Genomic DNA, 18,757 nt, shown 5'->3' with positions numbered 1-18,757 from the left:
GTATTTTTACTAGATTTGAATGACGTCGAAGCTGCGTCACACCAACACTTAAAGATTTCAAGATTCTAGAAACATCGCTTTGAGCGGTCTGATATAAATGGGGAAATCACTAAACATAGTATTTTTAATAATAATAAAGTATACGTTTACTATGCGTATAAAGACTGGTTGGTTTCAATGTAATCTCATCAATTATACACAAATGAAACAATGGATATCGTTACGAGTATCAAAGTATATACATCGAAGTATATATTACAATGTATTCATATGTTCAAGACTAATAAATATAAATAAATTACATAACAATTAATTAATAATTCCCGATCAAAAATAGGTCAGAGGTCGAGGTATTTATCGTATATAAACTTGCGTTTTAAATATAATGTGAATATCTACATATATTCATATGTTAACTTATTTAACAAATATTTGTATAATTCTTCCGTTCTTATGTTTGTATGTCACTGAACTGCTAAACGGCTGGGCCGATTTTAGTGAATATATTTGTGTATTCGAGTAGGACCCCGGATGGTGGCGCTGGTTGGTTGGTTTATATAGTCGGGATAAATATTTTTTAAATACAGCTAGTACTTATAGAACACTTTTGATAGGTAAGTTTGTAAATGTTTTTTTTTTAGATGATTTTAATATCACTAACAATAAATATATTTTAATTGTAAAATTCGTGTAAATGTTTTGTGTAAATTACTCGCTCTTTGATTAGGTTTCGATTCGATTGCAATAAAGTCAATTTGTTAGTAAAATTGGGGTATAGATCGGGCGATCAGGGGGCTATTTTTGTCATCCGACTATGCAGCCTTTGGCAGCACCTCTAAAGTCTAGCCGATTACAGCCTCGTCAATTTATCCTTTAAATTATACAGTGGATTTTTCATTAATAGCCATACATCGGAAATCGACTCGTGTAAATCCCATGTGAGCGCGCTCTCTAAGCAAATATCAATAATGGCGTCCCTTGATACATAACAGTCGTAACAAAATACAAATGTATGTAATAAAATCGTAAATACACAACAGGAGACTAACATTTTTCTTTAATTCGACGTAACTTTGAATATCAAATGTTAGTTTGACAAAGAGCGTGGCGTGCTAGCGTCGTTTTTCTTAGCGATTACGTAATTTCGTAATAGCTATGATTATTCCTTTTATCTTTGATTGTGCTAAACAAACTTAGCGACAAATATTTGTATAGCACATGACCAGGTAAAACTTAGTTTATCGTTTAGTAGTAAAGAAAATTTTCCACTTATATTGCAAAAGACAAAAGTCTGTTCCAATTCGAACGCTAAAAGCGGCATATTCGGTCTAGATGGATGGTTTGATGGGAAAATGTACACTATAATTTCGTATATAAAATAGTCACGAGAAATTTTCAGGTACATGATATTTTTCAACGAAAGTAAACACGTAAAAGCATAAGAAAATAATAGGGTGTCTAGTAATCTAGAGTTAGAAGTTACAGAAACGATTGCATGTTTTTTACATACGTTTATAATGTTTAAAAAGTATTTATTTGATCCATGTATGTCCTAGCACGAATTTAATTTAATATACTTTTGTATTGACATTAGTCTCAACGAGATCGAAACCAACCACAGGATATGATCATAAAATGTTAGATCATATGGCTATACTAAAATAATTATATTCTATACTAGCTGTGCCCGCGACTTCGTGCGCGTTTGAATTTAACAAAAAAGTTATTGTTGTAGCCTAAGTTAGTCCCGATTTTGACGGTACTTTAAGTACCGTCAAAATCGGTCCAGCCATTTCAGAGATAAGCAAGAACAAACAGACACAAAAAAAAATAATTGTTATATGTACCGTGTATACATGCATTTAGTCAAAAGCCGTTAATTAAATATTACCAACAGACACTCCAATTTTATTACATGTAGTATATAGATATATAGATTAAAAGTAAACACTTTTTAATATAGCGCGTATCACTGTATATCGCTTTTGAACTATTCGCAAGTGAGATAAGACGTAAGCTCTTACAGTAAGCACTGAAGAACTAAAAACATACGCAAACTTTTAGCTCAATTGGTTGGGTGGAAGTTTTTTAAAATTCTGCAGCAAGATGTGTCCCCACTCACTAAAAGGTGAAGTTGAATAAAACTTTGCACATGAAATTGCGTCGAAAATAAAATTCTTCTCTAATGGACCTTTCTGACAACAAAATGCTTTCAACGAAATCATTTAGATTAAATAAATATAAATAAAGATATATTATAAAATGGGTCATATATTATCTGATTATGTGGCGACTTAATGTTATCAAGTTGATTTTAAAGGTAAAAGAACGCTTCAACAAATGTTGAACCGTGCATGAGCTGATACATTACAGTAGACTCATTTGGTGGTAGGGTACAGTGAAAGTTCGTCTAGCTAGGCCCAACAAACCATCGTCACATACTCTACTATCAACTAGCGTACTTCGTATTGTTGATTTCCGTTTCGAAAGGGACGCTAGCTAGTGATTACAGGTACAAGGGAGATAAGCTCTTAGTCCATGAGGTTATTGGCACTTTGACGATATAAGGAATGGTCAATATTCTTTTAAGTGTTTAAGGGTGTTGGGGATCAGTTGTGCCTGAATTTAATCTCGTAATTTACCGTTTCCGTCAGATTTTCATTTCAGAGGAAAGAGATATGAAACAGATCCAATTAGTAAATTATTAACCAATCTATTCCGAATATGGTTCGCGTCATTAAATAAAATATTAATTTGATAAATTAAATTTAGACTCAAGTCTTAAATCTTTGGGCCGTTTTAGTTAACTGTAGAATTAAGGTAATACGATTCCATCGTTTAATCTTTATAATATATACTTGTATATACAATCGTTAGTACTTTTGTCAATGACCGTGTAACTCTGAACAATTAGACAAAATCTTCAAATAATTAATGAGCACTTTTTGTATATATGTATATTTAATACAATAGGTATATGAATTTATTTGGATCATATTGTGTTAAGATAATTTTTATTTTTCATGCAATGAATAAATACGCAATTATTAACAATAGAAAAAGTACATTTTTTATAGAGAAACAAAGGAAGCTCGGTTATCCCAGTACTGATATATATATTCGGAATGTGGTCCTTACAGGATTTGTTTGTTTCTACGAATTAGGTAAGCAAGTACTTCAACAACCCAACTTTAAACGTCCACTTAAGGGCTCAGAATTCGCACATCTTTATAGCATCTCCTGTGAGGCTATATCTCGACTTAGAACGTCATTGTCGCTAGAACAGAAAGACCAATTAAAGTCATATTTACACAATATATTTGGAGTATCGTTTCATATACATATACTAAGATGAGTTATCGCTGTCTTCAATTTATTTCTAGAATCTAAATTTATGGATTAAAATGACTCATATTCAATTACATATATTTATATAATAATATATTGGTTTTGTGCCAACAAATGTTGTTACAAAATCTGGTCTTGATGAGTTTTTTTTTATTTTCGAGGGCGAGACCGTGTTGTGGATTACTAGTGTTTTACATAATATTTATTGTTGGAACTAGGAACTACTTGGTTAGAAGCATCAGTACTTAAATGTAAAGCCAAGTGATTATTTTGAGCATGAACGATGACATGTTTTTTGTTTATTGAGATAGAAAGAAAGTCTCTGTTAAAGCTTTGGCTTCCCATTAGTATGGATGCATTTTCCCAGTAGTGGGACATTTACTTAATATGTAATAACAGCGGTCTTATTAATTCAAAGTAAATCCATTAAATTATTTCGTGAATCGTACAAAGCCGAATTTGATGTCTTACAGAAAACGGAATCGATGATTATATTATGAAATATAACATAATTATAATTATAAGTATAATAAGTAAACAACACATTAGTATAAATGTGTATTTGAAATGAAAATATACATCACGCGGCACTTGTTTTTATAAACATCTCACTAGTTAGTACCGGGGTGATGACGCGACCGAGCTAGTACAACCTTTTCAGAATTGAATCAATCAAAGTTTCCATAGTATTGATTAAAAAAAAAAGCACATAGAGCGCTCGGAACATTGCAGGGAAGCAACAAACAGAAATGCATATTCCCGATAGTGTATGTGATGATTAACAATTTGTTAATACGTCAAGAAATATTTAATAACTAGTTCTCGCCTGTATAAAAAGTAATCAATGTCCTTTCTTGGAGTTCAAGCTTGTTCCATACCAAATTACATCAAACTCGGTTCAATGGTTTGGCGGTGAAAGAGCAACAGACAGACATACAGAGTTACTTATCTAGATTAAGAGCAATTTTTATCTACTAACAAAAAGACGTGCCGTTTCGCACTATCGTTATTTGTATTCGTTTTTTATTCTATATTCGCTTTTATTGCTTTACTGTAATATTCCGTGCGCTCCATCTTTCTTTCGATTTAAAATCTGAGGTCTTGATTTCTTATTTGCAATATCCTTATAATGAATCCATCTAATAAAGAAATGGCTTACTCAGAAGGGAGACTAGAGCGTAACATTCTTTCCCCTATATTAAGGGTAACAAATACGCAAGTCTAGGGTTGTATCGACAACCCCTGATGTGAGTATTATTATTACTTGTAGCTGCCACATAAAATATATAAGTGTGGAGTTGATTTTAGAGAAAGAGTAACTACTAAATTTTTTAACATTTGTTTTAATTTGATTAGTAATCAGGCTTGTAAAAGCTAGACTTGAGTTTCTTTTTTTGAATGTTGTAATACTCTTAAAGGAAAATCAAGTGTGACCAAAAAAATTAACCAGTCTGTCTACGTGTTAAAAATAAACACAATATATTTATATTTTAAGCAACTCGGATATTCATAAAAAAAAATTTAGTATGTTTATTTTTCAGATTCACGGAAGCACTCCAATACGATATGTCAAGATGATGATTTAATTTTCGGCTGCTTTACCGGCGTGTGCTGGCAAAAATTATAGGAAATGTGCCTCTATGAAATCATAAAATATCCAGAAGAGTATATTGAGAGAATATCATAAGAAATAACGTACGAATAAGAAATTTTGCGTGAGGCGTACGGTTATAAGTATTCATATACATGCATGCCTATACGATAAGTTATATTGGCAGACAATTGCGTAAGAAAATAAAAAATGCGTTTCCTCGTTTAGGGTAAGACAAATCACGGCGCAATATGGATCTTTAAAACTAGTTGTTTTTAAGATATTATATATCAATAGCGAAGTAATATTATATCTTTATTTGGTGCAAGGCCATTTGTGTAGATACCACCCACCCACGTTTCCAAGGTTGGTGGTGCATCAGCGATGTGCCGAAAGGCTATTTTTTTTAACGCGCTTATCTCTGGGCGGTGATGACCAGTTCTAAGCAACTTACCAACTTTTTATGTAAATACGAGATTCTGAAAATCGTAATGTTTACATGATTACTTTTGACATATTTTAACACATTTACGTTAAGTTACGACATTGAACAAACATCAAAGCTATAACGTGATTTACTAATAAAAAAGGTAGATATCTATAAATTTGTTAAAATATATTGTTGTTGTAATTTATTAAATACTCTTTTTTTCTGCTTATCGACGGTATCTTGAGACTATAAAGAAAAATTGGTAAAAGAATCGGTCCCACGTCAAAATGACGCAATAATTTTTTTCTATTATACTCCATCAATAATAGAAACTAATGGCATATTATGGCGGGGAGGACTTCAATGTCATTGTAAATCAAAACTAGTCAGGTTTTTCTTAGTATTTGGTCACTAACGTACTTTATTCTAATAACCACTTAATCCATAAACGACATATTTACCAAAAAAGCAGACATATAACGTTCCAGATAAGTGCAAAGATAAAAACTCTTTACAAAAACCTTCTTAGTCAAAGTAACATGATTGGCCGTTGTTTTTATCATTTTAATATGACTCAAATAAAAAAAAAATATTTACCAGTTAGCCAACTACGCAATGACTGCCAACTTATTAAATAACAGCAAATTATTTAAATTATCACGTACCCCAATAAATAACATTTTCTTTACCAAAAAAAAAAACGCGATATTTACGTCATTGCGTTAAAAAAAAAACATTTTATAAACAGTATTACCGATTCAGTGCCAACAAATTCTGTCTTCCGTGATTTTTATACATTTATAAAACCGTATTATCGGATGAATCCAGCATTGTGTAATCTTTTATAACTATCAAACATGAAAGAGCCCCAGAAACGTTTTTGTATCCGGCATCCGCAAACATTATTCTCGCAGCGTAATAAAAAAAACATATGGCGTCATAAATACTGTTCTGTGATTGGTTGATCAATGCGATCGAACCAATGTTGTATCCCATGGGTTCATATTTTGGTATCTAAACGATGTACAATTAAACGTATGGCGTTATATTGAACTATTCATTATGTGTTAATATAAATGTCAGTTTATAACATTTTGTGACTTATGTCCTTTTGTTTTTAGTTAATTTTTCTAAACTCTTGCTGAATTATTTTATTGATGCCTAATATAAACTATTAATTCATATTTGTTTATGAATATATTTTATAAATAATAGTAGTCGAATTCGTTTTTATAATAAGTAATTTTGTCTTATTTAAAAGACAATTGCAATTACTGCAAGTGTTTAATTAAGTAGCATTAAATAATCTTAATACCATATTTAATTAATTTAGATTTTAAAAAAGTGTAACTACTGAGTTTCTTGCCGGTTCTTCTCGGTAAAATCTACATTCCGAACCGGTGGTAGCTTTACTTTAAATAGTTTGTTAAAAGACGATTCAAAAGGGCTTGTAAAAGCCAAAGAATAAAGTATATTTTGATATCATACTAAAAACCGAAAAATTCAGCCCTCAATTATTTTTAACACGCGGTTTTTATATAACTATAAGCTAAGCAATGTTTTGAATTACGATCATACCCAACCAACCAACCAATCAAAGCAAAATTACAAACAATTTTTTGTAACGGTAAATACCGTATAAGAGTAGTCTCATAACCCATATAATTGTCCAGTTCCGTAGCAGGTGGCCATCACTAGAACGTATCAAATCACGATCGTATCAATCACTACATAACACATCTATTCGGCATACGAGTAGCCTAGCGGTATGCACACATAAGGCGTAATATTAAAATACGACACAAACCTTGCATCACGTGGTTATATCGAATACGTTCACGCACAAACAAATTAAAAACGAAAACGTCAAATACAACGCGTCCCTAATACCAACGCGGGAATACTGGAAAAAATATTATTACGTTCGTTTCATTTCAGTTCGCATCCGCGCCGCGCGTCAGTCGTACGTGCGCGGTTGTCAAATTTTCCCGCCAAACTGTATAAACACACCGTGTATTTAATTTAAGAAAAAAAAAGTTTAGTGTTGTGTTATTTATATTAACAGCCAACGTTATATCGAAGAAGAAAGGATTTCTTCATAAGCTGGTCAGTGGGATTTTTATTATACAAGTTTTTTAAAACGTGGTGTTATAAACATTTTTGTATTGGGTTATGATAATGCATTTCACGGTTCTTAATGTAGGCACCGTGGTATTTATTATTTAAAAATGTAGAAATATTTTAAGAATAAATAATTTCAAATCATAACTTTATATTTATATATTTGGATTCACCACAGATTATTATTTAAGCAAACGATATATATATATATTTTAATACGTATATATTTTTTTTGTTATGCAACGTTAGTCAATATAAATAGTGGTTTCAAGTGAATTCCTAGTCACGTATGTTGCAATTTTAAGTCCTTGCTGTTCATATAATCGTGATTTGCTATTTATTATTCACGAAAATATATAAAATACATTGAAATGTGTTAACTATTTTTATATTTAAATAAATACAACAAACAATTACTTACGTCAACTGTCTGATATGCAAATAAAAATGGATTTAAAAATTAAATAAGTAATATCGTTTTAATAATTTAAATTCATTTATGTAAATGTATTTGTTACATAAGCAAGAAATTTATTTAAAAACTATTCAATGAGATATTGTGTATATACGTGCTTTTACTTTCGCCCTTAAGGGAAATAAGTGGTTTGACTACGATAATCGTAATCGAAGATTCCGGGATCAAATCCGTGATTATTATTTAATGCGATTAATTTTTAATTATAATTCGTTTCGTGTGGTCGGGTGCTTTAGGAAAATATCACAAGGAACCAACACATCACATCTTACATCCATAAATCCTTGCTTTTTGGAGTACAATTTTAGGATATAGTAAAAAACACCAATAGTCATCAAATTATTGTAATTAATATGTCTAGGAAAAGGATCGTAAATACCCCACAACTGGACACAGGTCGATTGTCAAGACAATGATTGAAGCTTATTCCACCACTTTGCGGCTCCAATGCGGCTTGGTGGAATACACATGAATTGTAAACTCATATTATTTACCTGAAAACTTAATTGTACTTTCGTGGGTTTGAACCCAGCCTTTGGTAACGATTCATCTGTTCCAGCCGCTGGCTCCTCTCGACTCTATTATACCGGTAGAGTAACTTATGCATTAATAAACGGCTACTATCTACTACCTTTAGGTAGATAGTAGCAATATTACACACTAGTGAGTTCTTAACATAATTCCAATTACATACGTAAATGCTATATTCTCCGATATAAAAAAAACTACGCTTACCTAAGCGAGGTCATATTTTGCTAACCACGAATAGTGGAGTAAACACGTGGATCTTAAATAAAAAATCTCGGATTCGTTTCTGGGCATCGCTATTTTCTTGTGCTTAATATGTATTTATATATATCGGACGCAATGAAGTCACACCGTGAGGGATCTAACATGTCTCAGATTATATTCTGCCTAATGTGCATCCACCGATACTAAAAAATCAGTAGAATAAGCTCAACATCGATATTACGAGGAGAAAAGACCAATGCAGTGGAGTGGAACACAAATCACTTGGCGATAGGGATTTATGAGTGAGTCAATGTAACTGACTCACAAGAGGCAGCATTTTAAAGCCCAAGGTTAGCGGCACATTGAGAGAGATGGATAATATTTATTACAGTGCCAGTCTAGGAACGGTGGCGACCACTTACAATCAGGTAGGCCAATAGATGTTTGCCGAACTTGGACCAAATTGGAACATTTGCCTCGGCTGTCTAATATTTACATAACCACAATAAACAAAGCATGTTTGTCAGGAATCTTGCAATAATAGCAATGACATAAAAGTCAGTAAGTATTTCTTATCGTTTTATAAATTTCCTTAAGGAATACCCGAGACGTATATACTACGTGACAATAAATTTTCCAACGGGTAAACTGTTAATTGATTTGAACAACAACCTACAAAGTATGTATGTATATTAATTAAAATATCATTGAGGCGGAAAATTCAAGGATCTTACGAGTTGCGTTAAAAGATGTAGTCGGTTTTGTGTTTTGTCCTAACAGTTTTCGCACAATAAAACATTTGAGTACTTTCCACACACACATACGTATACACACACCATAATACACATAATAATACTTTCAGATTTTTTATTAATCAGTTTACATAACTATGACAAGAGAAATAAACCGCAAATAACGAATTGTTTTATACAAACGAACGTCGTCGTTTAAGAGAGTATATCCACTTTCAGGAACAAAAAATGTTATTCTTGGTGGTTACTCCATGTATCATTTGGCCGAGTAGAATAGAGCCACTAAGTGCTAACGAAGATATTTTTTGTTAATCGCATCTAACTTGCCAAAAGAATTCCTAAGGAAAAATTAGCGTTGAGCAAGCAGTCGAAAAAAGTTGTCCAAATCTATTTAATCATAAAGTTTGTATATCATGCGTTCAAATAAACGAAGAACAGATCGAGTGAATGATAAAGTTATCCTGTATTAATGTTCGATAATCATAAACCAGGTATTTGAAGCGTTTAAAAAAAAACGGCTAATTTGGATACATGAATAAACGCGCAGGATGCATTCATTTAAACACTAGTATCGAAAATATAGTAACGAAAATATATATGCACTACAAATGCTTAGTCTCACAAAATATATTGGTTAATTTCAAACACAGGAGAAACGAATTAATAAATAAATGGAATCAATTACGCGTGTCAAACGATTTGATATTGCATTTTAATTCATCAACGAATTTCGACGTTTGTATAGTGCGCTGTCAGAGTGCATTCAACTGATGAACATCTTTGACACAATTGATTTTGATTGACATTTTCGTTACATCAACAAACAGTCAATAATCATAAACACTACGATTGATAATTTTTAAATGACAGTAATCAAACGATGAATCATAGAATTGTTGCATCTGGAATCTTTGCTCCACCATTGAAGTCACTAATTGGTGTAAAAATAGAGGCTACTGTTGTGATTAATCAGAATATGTATCGAATTATAATTAAAATGCAATTTATAAGCATAATACAGTACAAAAGTACATTACAATTGGTTTGTTACCTGCATTAGAAACCTTGGGTCAGTTTGAGATAAGACGATCTCACCGGAACAAATATTCTCTCGTTAAATATTATGTTAATTTTGTCCGACAGTTTGTCGTGTCAAGGAGAAAAACCACCGAGAAGCAAACAATTCGTTACTGTTCTGTTTCTGTATACAATCAGATTGTAGTTCAGTATCTACTCTAGAATTTAAAACGATTCGTGAATACACAATTGTTCGAAACACTATCAACATATCTAGTTGTTTTTATAGTACTCGTGACACACAATTCACTTAAAGGGATCGAGACCAATAGACGACTCATTAAACGTAATACGTTTTGAATGCTTTAGACTAAACGACGATAATGCCTTGAAGACTGAACTATAATAAAACTATGATGTAAATACCATTTACAACGACAAAGACTGAACTTAACTTTCTCTAGTCTTACTAAGATCATAATGGCCTGAAATACTATGAACGTTTCCTCGGTAACAAGATCGTGCATCATTTATTAAAATAGTAACAGACGCATACAATCCGCTTACATCGCATATTATATATAGTGTCTACATGCACTTAAGCCTTTTGTACGATTTGAGCGCCAGCAAATGGCTTCAATGTCCACTCTTTACAAAACTATTTCTTCCGAATAAAAACAGAACCCTAAGCAGCTTCTTATTTCCATTTTGATAAAGTAATCTTTATACTGCTATTTATCGTTATCTGTGACCATGTTATATATTTTTTGTCGTTTTCGGCCCGTTATTCCAAATATGTGTACCTAAATCCGTTGTCTTTGTGTTCATTTATAACCACAGCCAACAAAGAAGGTCTGCTTATACCTGAGTCACGAAATAAGTACGAAATGTGGAAACGGTATAAAACAAATACGTCTGTCTTCTCTTCGAGTATTTATTTTGACAAGTAGGAAGTTAATGACTTGTAAAATAAAATAATTCTGGTAATAAATAATTAATAAGATAAAATATTTTACTATTATTAGTGTTTAAAACTTACATCAGAAAATGCGTCACAGATAGAATTCAATATTCACCCTCGGGTTTCGCGCTCAAGGTATTCCGCTGATTAGGCTAATTGTCAGAGTATTTCCATTCAACAAATGACTAATAATTTTATGTAAAGTGTTGCCATTTTAAATTAAAAACGATTGCATAAGGGCCCTGTGGTTAGAACACGTGAATCTAAAGCGATGATTGCGGCTTCAAATTGTGTCTAATTAGTGTTTATAATTCATCTCGTGCTTGGAGATTAAGGAAAAAATGAAACATAAAAAATCTGCCACATTACTTGTATTCACAAACCCATATTGAAGCGGCGTGTTGGAATAAATAAGTTCGACACATCCTCAAAAGGAGAGCCCATCATTTACCTACAGTTCTTTACTTACCAACTTAAAGTTCCGACTTCAAATAATGATGTAAGGAAATAAATTATAAATCAAAAACCTAGCCCATAAAAAATCAACCCCTAGTCTACATCATAAACGTTGGAGTTCTGAGGGAAATTAAAAAAAATGATGCTATCAATTCTTCTTTTCCTCTTTACTTTTTGAATTCGGTTAAAAATCATTCCATTTACAAAATAAGTAAAAAATTATAATATTCCAAGTCACACTTAAAAGTGCATTTTATCAGCTTTATCAGACTGTCCTTTATGCTACCAATTGAGTCAATAATGTATCGCGTGTTATGGAAACGTCATTCTGCGCTACACTTCAAGAATTATTCTGAGAACCAAATAATATTGTGATTGACATAATTATGTTCCGCATATCATATATTATTGAAACGTGCTCGCTGCTGAGTATATTAACCTCCATAGGAGGAGCAAAGACAAATGAACAATTTGGACGTTGATTTGTCTTAAATAATATATACTAAGATTATAAAAGGGTAAGAGCCGAGATGGCCCATTGGTTAGAACGCGTGCATCTTAAACGATGATTTCGGGTTCAAACCCAGGCAGGCACCACTGAATTTTCATGTGCTTAATTTGTGTTTATAATTGATCTCGTGCTCGGCGGTGAAGGAAAACATCGTGAGGAAACATGCATGTGTCTAATTTCAACGAAATTCTGCCACATGTATATTCCGCCAACCCGCATTGGAACAGCGTGGTGGAATATGCTCCAAACCTTCTCCTCAAAGGGAGAGGACGCCTTTAGCCCAGCAGTGGGAAAATTTACAGGCTGCTTATAATACTAAAAAGGTTTATATGAAGAGGGTAATTTACAGAACTAATGAAAACCAATTTAAAAAAAAGGAATTATTATATATTTACATGATTTCTGTGTCATAGAGGATAAACTATAATGATATCATAGCATTTTCTGTATTAATAAATTACACCAATGCGAAAGCGGATCATCGCTAGTCTATGATATTCATTATGGTTACCGAAAACATGTCATTTTGAATGTCGGCGAAGTTGTTATTGGAACTTTGGAAGTAAAATATCAATTGGACATGAGAAGTTATTTGGAAAAGTGTTATAATAAGATGTATTATTCAAGAACAGTTTGTAGTGCTGTGTAATACATATCGCATGGAAAATGTTAATCTATGGTTTGTTTATCTACAACTTCTTCCATTGAAATAATCTACAGCGGTACCCATACAGGCACCACACATTAAACAATAATTATACTATCGTTAAGTAATAACGCGGTTTTGTTCTCAACATTAAGTCCCAATATTGTTATATTTCTAAGATACATAACATAAACGAGTTGATTTATGCTCGGCTCCTATATTGAACGTATCATTACCGTATAACAATAACCCATAGTTTTTGAGATGCGAATAACGTCCCGTTAAATTATGCACATACACGCGCCTTCTAAACTTAACAAATATTTCATATAGAGATGCCTTTGAATTACGTCTCGTAGATAATTTGATTTGCTTTCCGATTTCAATAAAGGGGAGTATATTACTTTAAGGCATTTAAGGCCACGAGTCGGTAAATTGTCGCCACTGCCAATAAACATTGGCGCTTTATGAAATTTTAACCATTTCGTTAAACCCAACAATACCAAATATGCAGCTTGGCGGTTGAATATATGATGCTTACCTAGACAGGCTTGCACAAAGCTACGCCACCATGTAAACCTTATTTTAATATTAACATGCTCAAATAAACAAAAGTAAAATTTATACATTTATGTAGCTGCCTAAATAAAAAAAAATTAGGTAAAACAAGTCGCATTGAATTGACATTAACCCTGATATTGACACGTATATTGAGACTGATAACAAACTCGCATATCTTACGAGCTGTCAGTGTCACCTTATTATATAACGTCGATCGCATCTAAACGAAATGAATGTGTTAAAAGTTCAAGAATTATTTGATAATTACAAACATATAGATATACAATCAGCCGAATGTGTCATATGTGGATGATTAAGCTGAATTATATTAAATATATAAACAATATAATGTTTAATAACAATCGCTAAATATTATATAATTATATGACTCGGGGAGTAGCTGAAAGCGACTGATTATATATGTTCCACTGTTAGGCAAGGGCTTCCTGTTCTCTTGAGGAGAAATCTTGGAGCTTATACCATCGTGCTGTTGCGGCGGTTTGGTAAATGGGAGAATTTCATCCGATCATGTTGATTTTCTTCACCGTAAATTAAGCATGCCTAGGAATATGTTGTGTCCGGATTTGAGACCGCAATTTTTGTTTAAGATTACCACCAATATCAAAAGATATATCACAGATCAATTGGTGAATGTGATGACTATAATATCGCCTACGGCTTGACATGTCCAGAGGAACGAAAGGAACACGTCGGACTTGTTAGGTCTCGTCACACTTAAAATGCAATTTTAGAGGGACGAGTTTACTGTTATGTAATATTGAAACTCCAAACTCTTTATTATAAAATTGTACTTTATTTTGAATAATTATAAATACGTTATCTTAATGTATCTTAAATTAATTCTTAAATGAAATAAATTTTAATCAATAATCGTCAAATTTTAAATTCGAATTCACTAACTAATTACATACTTCCATAAATAATTAATTATAATTTTTATAAAAAGTTTATTTATTATCTTTTTGGGGTTGTTAACTTCTAACCTGAGATTCAGATCTTTTTATGGGAATATACAGATAACATTAATTAAACAAAAGATATGTAAATCAAAACAACCATCACAGTGTAAAATTAATTAAATCGTACGAAAAATTTCATCGATGATTTAAATATGTACCCAATACATTACCGTGTATTGCTTGTTACGTCTATAGGCTTAATTTAAAGCGTGTGAAATTCTAGGCGTGACAACCTCAAGTAGAACTTTAATGTATATTGTATCTTAGATAAGATCGTAATGAATTAAATTATGACATAGCAGATTTTACATTACACACACGAGAGATGCAATATAAGATATAATTATCATGAATCACATATAATAACAGAGTTGCATATAACCTCGCAAAACTCGGTTTTTCAAGTCGCGCTTTAAGTAAAAGACTTAAAGCGATTGACAAAAAATCATATAAATAAATAAATATTGGACATCAAATAAATATTGGACATCAAATACATTACTCTGATCCCAATGTAAGTAACTAAAGCACTTGTGTTATGGAAAATCAGAAGTAACGACGGTACCACAAACACCCAGACCCAAGATAACATAGAAAACGAATGAGGGTTTTCTACATCGACTAGGCCGTGGCGTACCCCCATGAAAACCGGTGTACACACTACTCGACCACGGAGGTCGTCAATATGCATCAAAGAGTCTTAGTTTTTTATAACATTGGTTGGACGACGAGCAATTGGACCAACTGATGGATCTCCACTGTTCACTGATATTGATGTCGTAAGAAATTTAAACAATTATATCGTCAACACGCCACCAACTTTGGAACTAAGTTATTATGTTATTGTCGTTGTTTGATGTTGATTCGTTAAACAATTATTTCTCTCCTTCTGACATCAATGATTTGGCATTCGAAAGGAGAAGACCGATCACGATTATATCAATGGCCGATAATCTTTCGATGTTATATACGTAAGCAAAACAGTCATGATTATATGTTTGGAGATTAATCATAACGTCGAAATAAGGCTATTCCTGGAAATCAGATGTTCCGCGTACATTAAAAGATTTTATCGTCACCTGGAAGATGCGGTAATATTATTAGTGGAGTGAAGCGAAGATGCGCTTGTTATGAATTGATTACTACATTAGGCAACATTTTTAAATATAAATTTAATGGATGTCGATGGACCCGAGATGGCCCAGTGGTTAGAACGCGTGCATCTTAACCGATAATTTCAAATTCAAACCCAGGCAAGCACCACTGAATTTCATGTGCTTAATTTGTGTTTATAATTAATCTCGTGCTCTGTGTGCATGTGTCTAAATTCAACGAAATTCTGCCCGCATTGGAGCAGCGTGGTGGAATGTGCTCCAAAACCTTAAGGGAGAGGCCCATGATTTATAGGCTGCCAATGTAAAAATGTAATTTAATGGATCTGAAACATTAAAATTTATAATTAAATACGAGAACCAAATAAATAAATGTTGCCGTTTGGAAAACGAGTCGGCCATACGTTCAAGGCGCACCAATAGAATTTAAATAATTTGAAATACAAACAGACTTTATAATTCCTTTTGATTATAATATTATAATAATATACAATGTTTTGAATATAATGTTTGAAAAAATAATATACTTATATAATTATTAAATTATTGTTCTTTACTTTAAACCGTATAACGTGAATGCAAAAACGAGGAATCAAAGATGATTGATGTGAAATCACTTTTAATCCAGTTCCCAACAGTGTTTTCTAGCTCACTTCAAATTACACGTGATTTATGCGTAATTTTATACAATGTACTTATGTACACGTTAATTTTAAAGGACGTTAATTATAAATATTCATAGGTATAAGAAGGTTTTTATAGTCTCTTAAAACAAGATATAAGTTGCAATTTTGTCGGCGTTTTTGATCTAATAGATTAATAAATTTTTTTTGTTGAGAATATATTATACTAGTTGTCGCTCGCGGATTCGTTCGCGTTGTAGGGGGTAGCTTTTCTGGTGCTAGCTATAAAAAAGCCTATGACCTTTAACGGGGTTCAATTTTGCTTCATACGAAATTACATCGAAACCGGTTCAGTGGTTCGGCCGTGAAAAAAAAACCACAAAAGAAAAGCAAAATAAACAACACTTGACATCGGATTGACGCAATATCATTGGTCGAGCTTGAGTAAAATCTGTGATATTCATTGATTCATGGATTTTCGAAAAAATGCCGTTTTGAACGTTGACACTGTTATCGTAACTTCCGGTTAAATTAAATTGGATATATGTAGTTATAAATAAAGATATATTAGTCGTAACTGTAGTAGTGTACAATATATCTGACCTTTTAGCAAATTGCATAGACTATGTAAATTTAAGTTTAATTTATCTATATTTATTCTTCGATTGGAATATACATATAGATTGTTACAGATGTTTTTCGCTCTTAAAGATATAGATCTTATTAATTTAGCTGGTTAAGAAAATTCTTTGAAAATGATATTGACCTACATACTAAATTAAAGTTTCAGGAAAAAAATCAAATCGAGACGTCTTAAATATCAACAGATGTTGTCCAATGTCAAGAAGATCGTATATATACTTATTCAAAATATGTAAGTCTTGCGCCTAGTTTACAATATAAACAAACAATTATAATAACTCCATACCGTCGTTTTTTTTAATTCTCCTAATTTTTTTTGCGGAAGGACTTTGTGCAAGTTCATCTGGATAGTTATCATCCACTCATCAGATATTCTACCGCCAAACAGCAGTACTTAATTTTGTTGTGTTCCTGTTTAGAGGGTAAGTGAGGCAGTGGAACTCCAGACTAAAGGGACATAACATCTTAGTTCCCAAGGTTGGTGGCGCATTAGCGATGTAAGGTATGGTTAATAGTTCAAACGCCGCCATCGTCTATGGACAGTGTTGACTACTGACCACCAAATCCGCCAACCTACCTAAAATAAAATAAACATATGGACGAGTATCATAAAAACAGACACAAATTTCGCTATAAACAAACAAAATTAAATGATTGTGACCTTTAATAATAAATTAACGAATGTAGATTAGCATTATTTATCTATTAAGTATGAAATTTAACATCCGGTATATTACACGACTAGATCTCTTTTGTCGAATATGTGCTCTACGGTGATACGGAAAGAAAGGCGATTCGGAAAGGTCAAGTTGAAAACATATTAAAAATTGCGTAGCGATATTATTTATTTGCCATCGGGAAGTGAGGCGAATAAAATGATAGTGAATTGGTCATTTCATGGTCATTTTTAAATGAATAAAATATGTGAACTGATTTACGACTAATAACACCGCAATTCTCGCTTATTAGACTGCATTAGCATTAGCAGCCCGTAAATGTCCCACTGCTGGGATAAAGGCCTCCTCTCCCTTTGAGGAGAAGGTTTGGAGCATATTCCACCACGCTGCTCCAATGCGGGTTGGCGGAATACACATGTGGCAGAATTTCGTTGAAATTAGACACATGCAGGTTTCCTCACGATGTTTTCCTTCACCGCCGAGCACGAGATGAATTATAAACACAAATTAAGCACATGAAATTTCAGTGGTGCCTGCCTGGGTTTGAACCCGAAATCATCGGTTAAGATGCACGCGTTCTAACCACTGGGCCATCTCGGCTCTTTACTCTGGTTTCCCTTCAAAACGTATAAATCTTTCGCCTTTTTATTAGACTGAACGAGGTCTATTTGAAGATGTACGAATTTTCAATGGCATTTAATTATGCGGAATGGCAAATTGGCCACCTGATGGTAAGTGGTAACCAATGTGCATACGGTAATGATAATCATATCGAACATGCTGTACGTAACCTTTAGAGCTAAGATGTTATGTTCCTTCTGCCTGTAGTTACACTGGCTCAGTACCCTTCAAAGTAAGTGTTCTTGTTTGGTGGTGAAATATATGATGAGTAGATGGTAACCCAGAATTGCTTCCACAAATTCATGTGTGTGTGAATTAATCTCCATTTAACAATAAAGACAATAAATGCTCCACTGTTGGACCTAGAGCCCCCTCTCGTATTGAAGAGCTTAGGAAACTATACCAGCACCCTGCTTTTATCTGGTTGGTGTATATATTGCAATTATACCGTGGTAACTTTAGCTTGATGAATCATTGCAGCATCATGAATCAACTTCAGAA

General features: G+C 32.8%; 2 protein-coding genes across 3 annotated transcripts in view; one reads left to right on the top strand and one right to left on the bottom strand.

Annotated features, from left to right (window-relative positions):
* The window catches only part of LOC125071646 (GPI transamidase component PIG-S), a 52,475-nt gene that overhangs the window by 13,736 nt on the left and 19,982 nt on the right, over positions 1–18,757 (bottom strand). The window contains exon 1 of one of the 2 annotated variants that reach the window (XM_047681950.1): positions 7,177–7,281. The exons of the other annotated variant lie outside the window; for it this stretch is intronic. Within the exon in view, the coding sequence (XP_047537906.1) occupies positions 7,177–7,183 (7 nt within the window). The 5' untranslated portion in view covers positions 7,184–7,281. Of the gene's footprint in view, positions 1–7,176; positions 7,282–18,757 lie in introns of those variants that run through there. 2 annotated transcript variants of the gene reach the window in all.
* LOC125071645 (protein I'm not dead yet) overlaps positions 7,291–18,757 on the top strand; it is a 38,452-nt gene continuing 26,985 nt past the window's right edge. The window contains exon 1 of the mRNA XM_047681945.1: positions 7,291–7,475. The gene's annotated coding sequence lies outside the window, so the exon portion shown is untranslated. The remainder of the gene's footprint in view (positions 7,476–18,757) is intronic.

This window comes from Vanessa atalanta, chromosome 20 (assembly GCF_905147765.1).
Source record: "Vanessa atalanta chromosome 20, ilVanAtal1.2, whole genome shotgun sequence".
Taxonomy (NCBI): domain Eukaryota; kingdom Metazoa; phylum Arthropoda; class Insecta; order Lepidoptera; family Nymphalidae; genus Vanessa; species Vanessa atalanta.
This window is presented reverse-complemented; position numbering and strand designations above follow the sequence as displayed.